General features: G+C 64.6%; 1 protein-coding gene across 2 annotated transcripts in view; it reads left to right on the top strand.

Moving 5' to 3' along the window:
- SHANK2 (SH3 and multiple ankyrin repeat domains 2) overlaps positions 1-14,304 on the top strand; it is a 431,931-nt gene that overhangs the window by 146,972 nt on the left and 270,655 nt on the right. The window contains exons 1-2 of one of the 2 annotated variants that reach the window (XM_047071363.1): positions 4,302-4,338; positions 8,060-8,375. In XM_047071363.1, the coding sequence (XP_046927319.1) occupies positions 4,302-4,338; positions 8,060-8,375 (353 nt within the window). Of the gene's footprint in view, positions 1-4,301; positions 4,339-8,059; positions 8,376-14,304 lie in introns of those variants that run through there. The other variant, XM_047071362.1, reaches the window with a different exon arrangement.

Raw genomic sequence — 14,304 nt, 5'->3', positions numbered from 1 at the left:
GAGGGGACGGCCTGGGGTATTTTTATTGTGTGTTTGTGTATTTATGGTCTTGGGTTTCTTACCAAGGGGCTAGCAGCGGGGTTGGGCTGGTGGTCGGGATGGGGTGGGGGGGACAGGCTGGTGGCTGAAGGGCCCGGCCGGGGGGTGACAGTTGGGGTTCACTTTGGGGGATGCTCTGCCCTCCTGGGAGCTGTCCGGTTCGAGCCCCCCCCCCCCCGCCCCCGTCTGACCTTCTCATCTGTCCCCGGACATCGAGTGTCCCCGACTCAGAGGATTCTTGCTCGCCCTCTGGGGTGGGCGGGCGAGCAGGTGGACGGAGCCACCCCGTGGCATCCTGCCACCCGCCGTGTCACCCCAGCCCAGCTGGGCCCCAGCAGCGTGTGTTGTCACGTCTCCTGCACTCGGGGAACAGCAACGCGGCCGGTGCAACCCGCGGTGGTCACTCTCGGTCCTCCCTGGAGGACCCCCGGGCTCTGCCTTCCGCAGACCTACGGCTGTGGGGGCAGCGAAGTCGGACCCCCGTGGGCCTCGCTCCTCTCATCCAGGGAGCCTCGCCGCCGGTGTCGGGGAGCCTGCCGGGGACTCCACAAGAAGGTTCCAGATGTCTGAGCCGCACCACGGGCTCTCCGGGAGCCTCGGGGAGAAGTGGGGGTTCAAACCCCGGCCTGCGTCTTTGTCTCGGTTTTTATGTCGGACCTTCAGCCCGGTTGTCCTCGGTCTGCTCGTCTAGGAGGGGAGGACCGTGTTAGCGGATTGCTGGGCCCCGAGCCGACCCTCAGCGTGCCTGCCCCGCTCCGCCTCTGCTGCCCCAGCTTTCCAGAGAAGCTGGCGTCACCGCTGGGCGTCCAGGCCTCGTGGCTTGAGCGGGGAGGGCGTGACGTCTGTCCCTCCCGGAGAGCGGGTTGCCGTGGACGAGCACGTGGCTGGCGGCAGGACTGCTCCGCGGGGCGGGGGCCGAAACACTCCACTGGACGTGATTCCTGCAGACCTCGTCCCGTCCCGGCCAGCCGGGCAGGCAGGCTTCAGGTGCACGTGTGCGTGGAGGGTGCAGATAGATACGCGCCGCGGTACCAGATGGCCGCGGCCCGTCGATCTCCAGTAAACGTTTGCACAGAAAAGCCTGTCCCAGAGCACAGAATGAAAGATGCCACTACAGATGGCTTTGCGTTTGTCGGGGCAGAATCTATGCTTTGTCCCTTCCGATTAGCATGTGGCAGACGCAAGCCTGTTTTCTGGCGAAGCGAAGGGAGATCCGCACACGTGGGCCCGGGGCCGGCCTTCGCCTCATGGTGAGGATGACGCAGCCTGTGTCTCGGAGCAAAAACCACTACACTCAGGTAGTGAGCTCCCTGTCACTGGAAGTATTCAAGGAGGGCGTGCCTGCCAGTGGTGAGGGGGTGGGTCCAGGTGGGGGGGGGGGTCAGGAGGTGGGGTTTCGGGGGGGCAGAGCCCCGCTGAGGGCTGGGGACGCAGTGGGCCTGCACGTGAGTGTGACAGACCCCCGGTTCCCAGTTTCCGTCAAAGTTTCAGTCAGATTCCCAGCAGCGTATTAAACGCGTGTGAGGTTGTCGAAAGGCATCCTGTAGCTGAGGGGTGTTTCCCACAGTGCCCCCAATCCTATCATACCCAGAGTCTGGTCCCGTCCCCGCACCAGCCCCCTGGGCAGCCGAGAGGGAGACTAGCGATCTTTCCTGTTTGTTCGCTGCTGCGTCCGTCCGTGGCCTGCACAGAGCCCACGGTTCACCAACGCTGGCGGGGATGGGATGGGCAGGGACGGGTAGGGATGGCGTGGGGAGCCCAGCCGCCCCTCTGCACCAGGCCGCAGCCTCTGCGTCCTGCTCGTGGGTCTCTGCCAGGCTCCCTGCCCAGGGCCCAGCCCCGGGGCCCCACCGTTTCCCGCTTATGGGCAGGTGCCCCGTGAGGAGGACCGGGGAGGCCCCGTTTCCCGGCCGGGCCCCGTGTCAGGACCCCGTTCTGCTCCCCAGCCGGGGAAGAGGGCTCCGTCCCGTTCCCTCTGCTTTCTCGAGTTAGACAACGCGCGGGGCTTTCGCAGTCGCGCCCGGGAAGCCGCCTCTTCCCCACGCCCTTCCCCCAAGGTCAACGGCAGGGACACAGACGAAGTTTCGGAGGCAGCACCCATCTTCGGCGAGGTGCCACCCTGGAGCGCACGCCCCTCCACTCCGCGGCCGGCAGCGGGGGTTGGCGAGGGAACTTGGCTTGGGATGCGGCTCCGTGCTTCTGGGAGGGTATCGACCAGAGACACATGGAGGCGGGTTGAGCAGCGCCGAGCCTCCCACTCTCCCAGAGGGTTCCCTGCGCTTTGGCGAGCTCTCCGGGCTCACGTGGCAGGGCCCGGCCTCTGCAGAGGAAGGAGCTCCCTTGGCTGTGCTGTCTCCGTGGGTCCCGGCCAGGTGGCACCCCGCCTGTGGCCGGCCCGGCCCCGGGAACCGGACTCGGCCACCTTGCAGGCCCTACCACACCCACCCGGGGGGCGCCGCACGGTCTCCCCAAGTGGGAGCTGCTGTGTCCTCGGTGACACTCTGCACGGCGGGGGGGGGGGGGTGGGGGGTGGGGGGGGGAGAGATACTTCTGGCAGCCGCTCAGCCTCGCCCCACGTGTCCAAGGACACCGAGCTCTGCCTGTGCCCCTACCCACCCCCCACCCCGTCAAGGATGTGGATCACGAGACAAAGCCCGTGGGGTCTCTGATGATGAAACGTGCCAGCGGCTCGCCTCAGAAATGGCTTGCGCTCCGTCGTGTGGACTCGAGACCCAGCGCGGTGGGGTGAGGGGGTCGCCCGGGGCCGAGCTGGGGCGCGGCTGGTGAGCTGTGTGACTTGGGGCGCTGCGGGCATGAGGTGGGAGACAGTGCCTAAGTGAGCAGCTACTACAGGGCCGTCACGGGGCGCGTCCCTGGCAGCCCTTCCCCACCGCACGGAGAGGCCGCTGGGCGAGGCGTCCGACCCCCCGGGCCGTCTTCCTTCCTCGGCAGGCAGACAGACAGACAGACAGACGCCCGCGGCTTCTGGAGCTGCCATTTTTGTCGGCCCGAAGTATGTCGAGCACGTGGGATTCGACTTACATGTCCCCGTTGCTTTTTCCTCATCCCGTCTCCTCTCGCGCTCCCTGCCTTTTTAATTTCGGAAGCAGCTCTCTTAGCAACCGAGGGAACGCACGCTTAATTACAGCCGAGCAGCAGGTGTGTCGGGCGACAGAACCGGCTCCCTGGATGCTGCATTTCGTGTTTCAGGAAGCCCTCTCTCCTCGCCCAGAAACAACCCCAGCGCCCCTGCCTCGGCGGAGCACACGCACACGCCGCCCCTCCTCCGTGCGGTCCTCACATAGGGCTTCCTCTCCCGGAGCCTCCCGGACTCCTCCCGGGGTGGAAATGCTCAGCACACGTGTAAAGGGACTTTGAAGACACAGTCATTTGATCAGCTGCCTGGAATCAGGGCGAGCAGGGGCGGGGCGGGGGGGGGGGGTGGTGGTGGGGGGGGTGGGTAGTTAGTTTGTGTTCTCTCTCCTTAAAAAGAACGAAAAGCGGGGGGGAGGAAATCCTGTTTCCTCCAGGGTAATCGCCACGGTGGGGTGAGCCGGGAGAAGCGATAGGTGCTTGTGTCTGATTCCTTCCGACAGAAATCTGGGTCACGTTCAGAGATTCCAGAAGGCCGGCGAGGGCTGCCCGGTTAAACGTGGGTCTGGCGCGGGGCTCATCTGGCACCGGGGCGTTCCGTCTTCTTGCCTCGCTCACCGCGTCTGCTGGCGGACAAACAAGCAGCGATCCGGGCAACTTGGCTTTCTCTTTAAAAATAAACCCGGAGGAGCACGGCGCGTTATTTTTAGCGCCCGGCGCGTCGGAGCAGCCGTGGCCCGAGCTGCAGCCTGAGTCTGCTCGGGGAGTCGGGGGCTCGGGGGCTCGCGGCTGCCTCCGGTGTTTCCCGGCCGCCCCGCCGGCGGAGGATGCCCGCCTCGTTCCGCCCTCCTCCCAGAGGCACTGATCACAAAGGCAGAGTAGAGCTGCTCACATGATGGGCGCCAGCAGCGGCCGCAGGGTTTGAGAGCAGCCCCAGGCTACGCACGGTTGGTTCCCAGCTGACAGACAGAATATGGGGTGGGCTCTGTCGCCAGCGCGCCGGGGCTCGCATGCCCCGCCGTGCTCGGAAGCGCGCAGCGCCCAGACGCCCGCCGCCGCTCCCCGGGTCCACGCCGCCGCACCGCCGAGGGGCCGGGCAGCCTCCCTTGCCTTCCTCCCGTCTGAGAAGGTTATATAATGAGCCGACTGCTGCCAGAGTCAGAGGGAAAATGAAGTCTTTGTTAAATGCCTTCACCAAGAAGGAAGGTAAGGGCGAGCTGTCGGGAGCGCGGTGCCTGGGCGCTAGCGGTTTCTCCCTGCCTCTCCGGGGCAGCGGCGGGGGGCACTCCGGTCCCTCCCGGAATCGCTGCCGGTCCCTTCTCATCACGTAAGGGAGCGATCGCTTCTGGCGCGTGACCGGGCTTTGTGGCGGTGGGTCTGGAACGCGAGCCCCCCCGGAAGGTGCCGTTTTGTCTGCCTGGGTTCCTAAGTCCCCGGCCCCTGGTACCGTCGCGTTCCGGAACGTGCCGCGTGGGAAACTAAGTCCTATGGAAAACAAAGGAAGTTTTGACTAGTCCGTCCGCTCCCTGGCGGCTGCCGGGCGCTTGCTCGGGCACGAGGAGGGTCGGGACCCGATGCTGGCTGCGCCGACAGGGCGGACGCGTTGGGAACCACTCCTGGGCTCTCCGTGGCCATCTCTGGGTCGCAGCTTCCCCGAGTGGATGGAAACGCAGTGTGGCAGACTCCGAGAGTGCATATGCTTTTTGTCACACCTTGTGTAATTTCTATTGTGGAAAGAAAATGTATAAATAAATGCATGTAAGACGGCTAAGAAAATATCCGCCCACTGAGAGTTTGCAGATCGCCTGAAAGAAGGAAACAGTTGGGTGGAATATTAATCATTTTCAGACAGGAAAAGAGTTATTTTTAACCCTTTTCGCAAAAAAAAAAAAAAAAAAAAAAATCAACATTTCCACGGATGGCTCCAGTGAGTTTCTCAGACAGAGAACTCCTGTCTTGTGAAATCAGGTTTATGAAGACATTACTTTGGAGGAATTAGGAAGGTACTTACCAGCCCGAGCCGTAAAACAAACACGGAAAAAATTTCCAATTATCTTGCACGGGGAAACTAATTTAATGCGAGTCTTGGTGATTAGGTGAGACGATTGTCATTTGAATGCTAGCCCTGACATTACCTATGTGATTCTGTTTGAGTATATCCACCTGATCCCCAGTGCAGGCTGTGTTTCAAAACACCCCGGCCCCTCCACCCCCTAACCATCCCCCCCCCCCCCACCGGGGCACCGGTCCTTCGGAATTCCGACCACTGCCCACGCCCCCACTCGCAAAGCCGGCTTCAGCCCCTGTCTTGAGAATTGGTCTGAAACACGGCGTTTGTCCGGGCTCATTTTCTTACATTATTAACCCAGATTCGTCTTGTGGTACTTTGGGTTTTGTCATCCACGCACGGCGCGGAGACGTTCGTTGGGGTTCATTCCATGTGTCTTCTGTTTTTTCATGGATTTTTCTGCCGGCGTGAGTCTGTCTCAGCCGTTGGCAGGACCGCCCCCTCCCCCAGTTCCTATTAAGGGCATTAATATCTTAGAGTCACATCAGTCAGACAAATGGACCCAACTCCGTCGCCGGGGAAGCTGGAGGCTCTGGCAGGAGTTCACGTCACAGAATGCACGCGTTTCCTCGTCTGGGGGGGTCCCCTCCCCATGGGTAGCGTGAGCCCGGGCCTCTCCTCGGGGGCGGGAGGTGGGGGGAGGGGAAGCTGGTCCAGGAGGCCGAGGGCCGGGTCACGCTTTCCGCTTGTTGTAGCTGCTTGGGGGGTTGGCTTTCTCGCTGTGACACAGTCCTTCAGTTGGCAGGCTCTGTGCTCGAAAGGTAACCATCCTCTGGGGCGGGTGGTGCAGTCATCAGCCCTTTGCGCGGTCTTCGGTCCCCCACCCCTTCGCCAGGCAGGTCTCAGGTCACCCCAAGGCACCCACCGGCAGGTGCGTTTTTCAGGCCCTAAAGGATGAGCGCTCAGTCCTCACAGGAGTCATTCTGGCCTCTGTCTGCCCAGGGGGAGTGACCGATGAGGCTGTCCCTCACGACCAGCAAACCACCAGGTGGGGGATGTTGCCCTGCTGATTCCCCGGTGGGCTGAGCCCCTTAAGAGACGGGGGTCCCCGGAGGAGGACGCCGCCGACCGGCCTTTCCCGCCGCCCGCCTCTCTCCTAGCCAGGCCGGCACGTGTGTGTTTCCTTTGCGGAATTCAGAGTGGGGTCCCGGCCGCGTCCTGCTCGGACAGGGGTCGGGTCGGAATGAGCGCACGCTGCCGCGTGTTGGCAGAATGTGACCTCCCGACGTGTCCCTTCCAAAGGCTCAGCGGCTGCTCTGGACGTGGATTCCCAGTGCCCATCCTGAGCCTCCTGCCGTTTTTACGCGTCTTTCCCGAGTTGGCTCCGTCCCTGTGAAGGGGTGACTGGGTCACAGCTGTCTCAGTGGAGCCCGGCCAGCACACCTGTATCCCCTGTGAGCCTGGCCAGCGCCACCTCTGTCCCCCGTGAGCCCGGCTGCCCAGTGTGGTCGTCGCTGAGAGCAGGGGTTGACGTCAGGCCCAGGCTCCGTGAAGGGTGCACCTGTCCTTAGTTTTCATGAAGTACTTCACCGCAGCCTCTGACCTTGGGCAGCGCGGATGGCGAATTGTGCTCGTAATACTCTTGTCCTCTGAGACGCTGAGACTCCCGTCTCCAGCCCAGCTCCCCTGGGAGGGCACGCGCAGCCCCAGGCTGTGTGCACTGACGGCCCTGGCCTCAGGCGGCACAGACTTGGGAGCTCGCTCGCCCGCTTCGTCCCAAAGTACACCAACCCCATGGCGAGCGGGAAGCTGCCCACGTGTCAGGACCTCGAAGGAAGCCCGCGTCCCCGGCTCCTGGGGTCATCGGCATCTGACTTCTCCACAGCCTGGAGGGCTGCTTCTCTTTACATGCGTCTTCTTAGAAAGGACACTTTCTATTTCTGGCTCCAGCCTGCGGAGCAAGCCCGAGTGGTTGCAGCGTGCACGCCTGCACCCACGGTCCCCGTGGGCAGTGTCCTCGTTCTGAGTCTCTGGGACGCTGAACTCGGCAGAGTAAGGGCCTCGCCTGCAGTCTAGAACGTCGTAGGAAGACGGGAGAGGTGGGCTCACCTCTTCCTGCTTCACCCTGCGGGGCCTGGTTTCAAGGGTGGACGAAGAAGCATGCTTGGAACCGAAGCAGACGCCTTGGACAGCGCTTGGAGGGCCGTGTGCGTGTCCTGGGGCGGCTGTGACACGGTCCCGGAGACGGGGGGCTTACCCAACAGGATTTACTGTCCCCCTGGCCTGGTGGCCGGAGCCCGAGGTCCAGGCGTGGGCAGGGCCGGGACCCCCGAGGCCTCTCTCCTTGCGTGTGGACGGCCGTCCTCTCCCCGTGTCCTCACGGGGTCGTCCCTCTGTGCGTGTCTGTGCCCTGATCGCCTCTTGTTACACGGACCCCGGTCACACGGGTTCAGGGCCCACCCCGTGGCCCCGTGTTACCGTACCCACCTCCATGGAGACCCCATCGCCAGATGCCGTCTGGGGCGCAAAGGGTCAGGACTCCAACACCAGACTTGCAGGGGGGACCCAGTTCAGCCCACACCAGGGGCCAGGCTCGGGTCGCGGTGAGGACGTACCTGTGGCCGTCTCAGTGCCCCGGCTGCGTTGTGAGGCCCTCACACGCGTCTCGGCTGCGGACGGAGCGGGGCGCTGGCCCCGATGGAAGTCGGACCCCGAGTCCCTTCCATGTCAAGCGTTGGCTTGAGCCTCCGTGAGATGGAGAGGTTCTCAGTGTCCGCCTATCGCTGCTTCTGTGTCGGGGCGGGTTCTGCGCACGGCGGGGACCGGCGGGGGCTCAGGGCGCGCGCAGGGGCGTGTCCGCGCCCTGCACGGAAGGTGCCACGGGTGCGCTCACCCCCCGCCTTGTTCTCTCCCACCCAGTGCCCTTCCGAGAGGCCCCGGCGTACTCCAACCGGAGGCGGCGCCCCCCCAACACGCTGGCCGCCCCCCGGGTCCTGCTACGCTCCAACAGTGACAACAACCTCAACACCAGCGCGCCCGACTGGGCCGTCTGTTCCTCCACCTCCCACCGCAGTCTCTCGCCCCAGCTGCTGCAGCAGACGCCCGGCAAGCCCGAGGGGGCCGCCAGGACGCTGGGGGGCTACACCCCCGGGCCCTACAGCCGGTCACCGTCGCTCAACAGGCTGGGCGGTGCCCTCGAAGATGGCAAGAGGCTCCAGCGGCCCTGGCACGTCGGGTAAGGAGTGGCCAGGGTGGAGGGGGCTGGCGATGGGCCAGGGGGCTCCCGCGGGGACCACGAGAGGGGGCCCTCCCTGCTCCATGGCTCCTGGTTTCTAGGGCTCAGGGCACGCCCAGAGGCTGGCCAGAGCACCTCTGTTACTCCAGCCCGGATGCCGGGTCACCCGCACGAGCACGTGCCCGTGATGACCTCTCAGGGCAGGTGCGGGAGGCGGGGCTGAGCTGCCTGGAGTGACCTGGGGCTGGGGCTGGCGTCTGGGGCCTCGTTTCCTTTCCCTGTGCTTTGGACTCTGGCTTCCCAGAGTGAAAGGCGAACAGAGAGGGCGCTAAGGCCACCAGCCTGCTCCTTGCCACTTCTTCCTAATGCCGCATTTAAGGCAAACACACCTGCCCGATCTAGAACCCGAGGTCCCACTCGGGGTCTGGGCCCTCTCCACAGCACGTTGACCACCTGGTCATGGAGAATTGCTCGCACGAGGATGGGACTTCCGTGGGGGGAGAGGGGGGGCTCACGGCTGGGGCTCAGGGCTGGTCAAACAATCAGAGCAGCCACGGCCCCCCGCTCCCAGCAAGGCCAGTCTACTCCCCCTCGGGCCTGGGCCCGGGTCCTCACGCTCCCGCTGGCCGGCCCCCTGCCTGCTGGTTCCTGGTTTCCACGCCTGCGCGTGGCGTTCCCAAGCGTCTGTCCCCTTGATCTCTGTCCTCACCCGTGGTGGCCCAGGAAGGCCCGCTGACCTGTTTTCCTGGCGAGCACAGGTGAGGTGTGGTGCCCGCTTGGCCCAGCGTGTCACCGGATTCCCTGTCCCACCTTGTCCCATCCCCCCCACCCCAGGGCTCTGAGGGCACTTGGTTTGCCAAGCCTGCCACATGAGGCTTGCTGACACCACGTCCCCGGCTGACGTCTGTGATGCCGGGGACACGGGGGCCACCCCCCGGGGGGCTCTGTCCCACAGGTTCCGTGTGTTCAGAGTGGGGTGCAGGCGGGGAGCCTGGGATGGGAGGGAGGGTCTGTGCTTCACACGGTCCCGACTGGGGGCTGACGGCTGTGCTCCGAGCAGCAGAGGGCAGGTCTCCGGATGGGGGAGGACGCGCCCGCGGGAACCATGTCCCCCGGCCCCTGGGCGGGGGTCTCGGGCCTGAGGCCCTGTCTGGACGCAGGCACGATCCCAAGCCCACATCAGCACCTCCGCCCCGGCACTGCCTGGCAGTCTCGTTCTCCAAACAGTGAGATCCAGTTTCTGGCTCTGGTCTAGATTCTCAACTCTGAGTCGCCCCGAGGGAGAAGTCCCAGGTGCTAAGAACAGTTTAAAGCTAAATTAAAGGTTTCCCCCGAGGCGGCAAATCACACTGTTCGCTAGAATCACGGCTATCATTTTAAGAAGAGCGTGTCCCCTTCCTCCACGACGAAATCTAATACGATGCCGACGGCACTGTGGCCGGGGACCCCCAACGCCGCAAACAAAATACTGCTTGTGAAGGGGAGGGAGGAAAGGCACCGCTGTGCCTTGCCGGGGCCCTGCCTGGCTGTCCCTGGTGTCCTGTGTGCACGTGTGAGGTCCTTACAGCGGCCTGTCCTGAGCGCCCAGGACTTCCCGGCCCACGTTTTGGACTCCGCCCCGGGCCAACTACTTAACACTTTGTGCCTCATCCATACAATGGGGTCAGGGGAAGCCCGGCGCCCTGAGGCTGTCTCTAAGATGGGATGAATGAGCTCATGGCCATGCCTTGCGCTCGGTCTACGCAGGCCCTTAGGTGAAGCTCCAATCTGCGTCCAACCCAGGACGGGGCGCTCGGCCAGGCCGACTGCCTGTGTCACCCAGAGCTCCGGGCAGGACGGTCAGCCGTCCAGGTTTGCCTGGGACCATGGGATCGCCCCCAACCGTCGGCCCGCTCTCTGTCCTGGCCCAGCCGGTGCACTGCCCCGGGAAGCGGTGCCCCGATCCTTCGTCCTGCCGCCTCTGCCTCGTCCAGCCTCCCTTGCTGGACAGGAGCCACTCTGTGACAGCAGCCGTGAGCTGCTGGGGGGCTTCCCCCAACCCTCCTCTGTCCTCACGGGGACCTGCCGGGCACCCCAGCTGCCCCTGGGAAAGGTGGGCCTTTGAGCCGCACGGCAGGCTGTCTGCTTCCTGGCGAGGAGACCACGCTCTGGCCTTTCAGACCACGCCCAGGCGTGGAGCTGGCTGCAGAACCAGCCCCGGGGGTGGGGGAGGCTGGATGCCGGTTCCACGGCATGGCCCCGGGCCTTGTGGAGGGCTCAGGGAGGTGGCTGAACCCCTCCAGTCGTCTTTGTCTCCGTAGCTCAGAGCCCAACCCTTCCCCGGGGCAGACGGACCCTGGCTGGCAGGGGGCCTTGCAAGGAGGCCCCCAGAGCCCTTCCTGGTTCTGGCAGAACCCAGGGTGGGGTTAGGAGGCCCCACGTGGTGGAGGGAAAAGCCTGCTCCGTCTACACACGCTGTCCCCACGGTAGCTGCTCCGGAGGCCCCCCCACCCGTGGAGACCCCGTGCCCAACGGCCGGGTTGTGTTGAGCTCTGCTCCTGCCCTCCGTGGGACTAGACGCGTGACCGTTCTGTGCGGTCTCCTGTGTAGCGAGGGGCTGGTGGTTTGTGATGAGGGTCCACTTGAATTTGACTCCCGTCAGGCTCACGTTCTGAGGTCACGTGTGGCTCACGGTGGGCTCCCCACAAGCGTTTGCCGCTCTCGGCTGTCACCGAGACCTTTAGAAGGACCCCGTGGCCACCGTGGGCCGGCACTGGAGGGTGTCCGGGGCCACTGTCCGGGTGACAGCTCCAGCCGCGAGGCAGGAGAAGCGGAGGAAATCACGTCGGCCCGGTGGAGGGAGACTCCTGACACGAGGGTTTGTCCTCAGGGCCCCCCTTGTCCCCTCCCTTCCCTCTCGCCACCGGCAGGGAATCCCGGACACTTAGCGGCGTGATCAGGCAGGGCCCTTTTGCTGGAATGCCGAGCTAAGGCCCCAGAAACCCCAGCCGGAAATACGGCGGGCGCATCAGTGTGGCCAGACCCGCAGGTGCAGACTCAGCGGCTGGGTGGGAGAACCCAGGCGTCCCCAGCTGCCCGAGCCACTGCCTGGCTCCTGCTGGCACGGCTGACCGGAGCCCTCCCCTGCAGGGCTCTGTGCTGTGGGCAGGGTCAGCCTCCCCCGCGGAGCCGGCCTCCCAGAGCCAGCTGACCTGAGTGCAGAGCAGAGAGGCAAGAAGGTCCGCAGAGGTCAGAACCCCTGTACCTGCAGACCCTTGCGTGGGCCTCAGGTGCGGGGCTCTGCACACCCCCGCCTCCCACGGCGCCCTCTGGTGGCACCCACGGGCATGGCTCGTCCGCGTCCCTGAGGACGCCTGGCCCGTTGCCCAGCAGCTGAATGTGGAGAGGAGGACCCGGGGGCCCACCAGGACCCCTGCCTCCAGTGACCTCGCAGGCTGCCCTGGTCTCGGCAGCACGGGGAAGCATTCTGGCCACCCTCTCTCATCGAGGGAGCATCTCTTGGTGGGTTTAGCTCAGCACAGTGGGGAATACATCTGCATCTGGGTCCAGGCAGAGAGATCCAGTGCAGCCCGGGGCCGGCTGGTGGCGTCTCTCTGAGCCTGAGCCATCGGGCAGAGCCCGGCGGGGCCTCCGCAAAGTCTTGTACCCAAGTTACTATCGTGTTCCAGAACCTGCCCGCGGGAAGCTGCGGCCACGTAGGCGCTTTGGGGGTTTCAGATGGATGAGATGGCAGGTGCCCGGCAGCCCCCCAGTGTGGGGGGCCTGGCCATCCAAGGGGGTCCAGGTGTTGGGGTGGCAGGTGCCCGTGGCCCTCTGGGGGAAGGTGACATCAGCATTGCCAGTAAGTGCCCCCTGGGTGGCGCCTGCCTGCCCGTGAGCGCCCGGGAAGGAACGCCAGCCAGAGACAGGGGCCTCGAATCCCAGAGCAGGTCTGCTCACAGAATAGAGCCTTTGGATGGAGCCGCAGACTTGAGAAGTGAGAGGCCCCGTCCCCTTCCTTGGAAGGTGGAAATGGGCTCTGGAAGGTTCTGGGGTGGCGGGACTCCATCTAGCCCTACACGCCGTTTCCAGGAGACAAAGTGCCCATCTTGTCAGGCTTATGGGTGTGAAGGGTCTAGCTTGGGTCTCTCTCCACGTCTGCGATCCCTCTCCCTGCTTCCTGGGGGCATGGGGACCACAGCTCTGCTCCCCCAGAGGAACCGGGACCTGGCTTCCTCAGTGAGAACTCAGTGCAGCGGCTGCTCCCTTCCTGTGCCTGCCCTGACCCAGAAAGGGGGTGGGGGTGAGCTCCAGCCAGCTGGGGTGAGGGCAGGGCTGGGGTACGGTCTGGGCGAGGTGGGCGCCGGGTGGCCCTCCTGCTGCCCCACTGCCGCCTGCCCTAGTGTGCTAAGGGCACATCTGTCCCGGGTTGTGTCTGTCCCCGGGCAGGCAGGTGGGGCCGGGCCAAGGGGACCCACCAGAGGGGAGCAGGTACATCTTGGCTGCTCAGGAATCAGTGTCCAGGCACCTCACGGGCCACCCCTCACCTGCCACTCTCTCCCCTTCTACGTTTGGGGACGTTCAGCCTTTGCTGCCTCCGTCGGTCACACAGATGTGTGCATTCCCAATCTCCTCTGTTCTGGGCGCTCGCCGTGTGGAAGTGAATGCCGTGTCCCCACCCCAGAAGTGAGGGCAGGAGACACATAAGCCCCTGACAGAGCCGCCCTCCGCCAGGAGTCAGAGCTCATGCAAGTCAGGGCTCAGACCTCTGTGGGGGATGGGGGGGCTCCATGGAGGAGGGGAGATCCCCAAGTGGGGAAAGAGGTGGGCCCCCCCAGGCCCAGGGAGGGGTGAGGGGTCCAGAGTGACTGGAGCAGACAGCGGAAGGTGTCGGGAGGGGGCACGTTCAGAGCGGCTCCCCATCCCTCGGGGGCTCCTGAGACTTCCTCTCCCCGCCGCCCTCTTCTGCTTGGAGCCAGGGGTGGCCTTGGGCTTGCAAACGGGCAGGAGCCCGACTACAGCGGAGCGTGGGTTACCATGGAGGGTGTTGGAGCGGCCGGACGGAGCCCGTGTCCAGTGGTTCTCACGTCTCTAGAGTCCACCAAGTCCCGGCTCACAGGGGTGCCCGGCTAGTGTCACTGTGGCCAGTGGGATGGGACATCCTGATGACCATCCATCCCCAGATCCCTTCTCAGGACCCCACGTAGAGGCTGTGGGTTGTGGGGTGCCGTTACTGGAACAGCAGAGGCAGGGCAGAGCACAGAGCCCACGCCGGGGCCACCGTGCCCAGGGCAGTGAGCGCTGAGGATTCCCGTGCATCTTCCTGGCCCCGGGGCAGAGGGGTGACGGTGCTGATGACACAGGGGGTGACGCAGGGTCTGAGATTCTACACTGAAGACACAACGATCAGCGGACGGTAAGAACTTGGGACCTTTTGGGTTGGACGTGCCTCACCCTCTTTGCCAAGCTGCAGCACTCTCCTTCTGCCCACTCGCCCTGGGTGAGCCAGGAACCTGGGGAAACCCCGATTTTAGCAGGTCCCCAGGTCTGCCAGGTCCCTGTTCACCCTGGACAGCTGGGAGATGGCTCAGGTCACTCGTCCGTGTCGCTCCCCAGCCAGCCCCCCAATTTTCTGATACGGAGAATTCAGTGATTTGGCCCTTCTACCCAAACAAGTGCTTGGAATTGCGTCGGCTGTTCTCGGACGGAGCACGAGGGAAGTGTTGACAGTGTGGGGTGCGGAACTTCAGACCATCCTCACTGTGCAGGCGGGATGCAGGGGGCCCAGCCGGTCCCCCCATGCCTCCTTTCCCGGGAGGGGATGGCTCTCCCTTCCCCAGGCCACGGAGGAGCTCTGCTCTGGCTTCTGCCGTGGGGAGCTGAAGCCTGGAGGACACAGTGCATAAACAGAGGACGTTGTGAGCATAAGACGCCTTTCCCTGCAGGGGAG

The sequence above is a fragment of the Lynx rufus genome, unplaced genomic scaffold (assembly GCF_022079265.1).
Source record: "Lynx rufus isolate CCGP_SWC_20201006 ecotype Redwood Valley unplaced genomic scaffold, mLynRuf1.p SCAF_9, whole genome shotgun sequence".
Taxonomy (NCBI): domain Eukaryota; kingdom Metazoa; phylum Chordata; class Mammalia; order Carnivora; family Felidae; genus Lynx; species Lynx rufus.
This window is presented reverse-complemented; position numbering and strand designations above follow the sequence as displayed.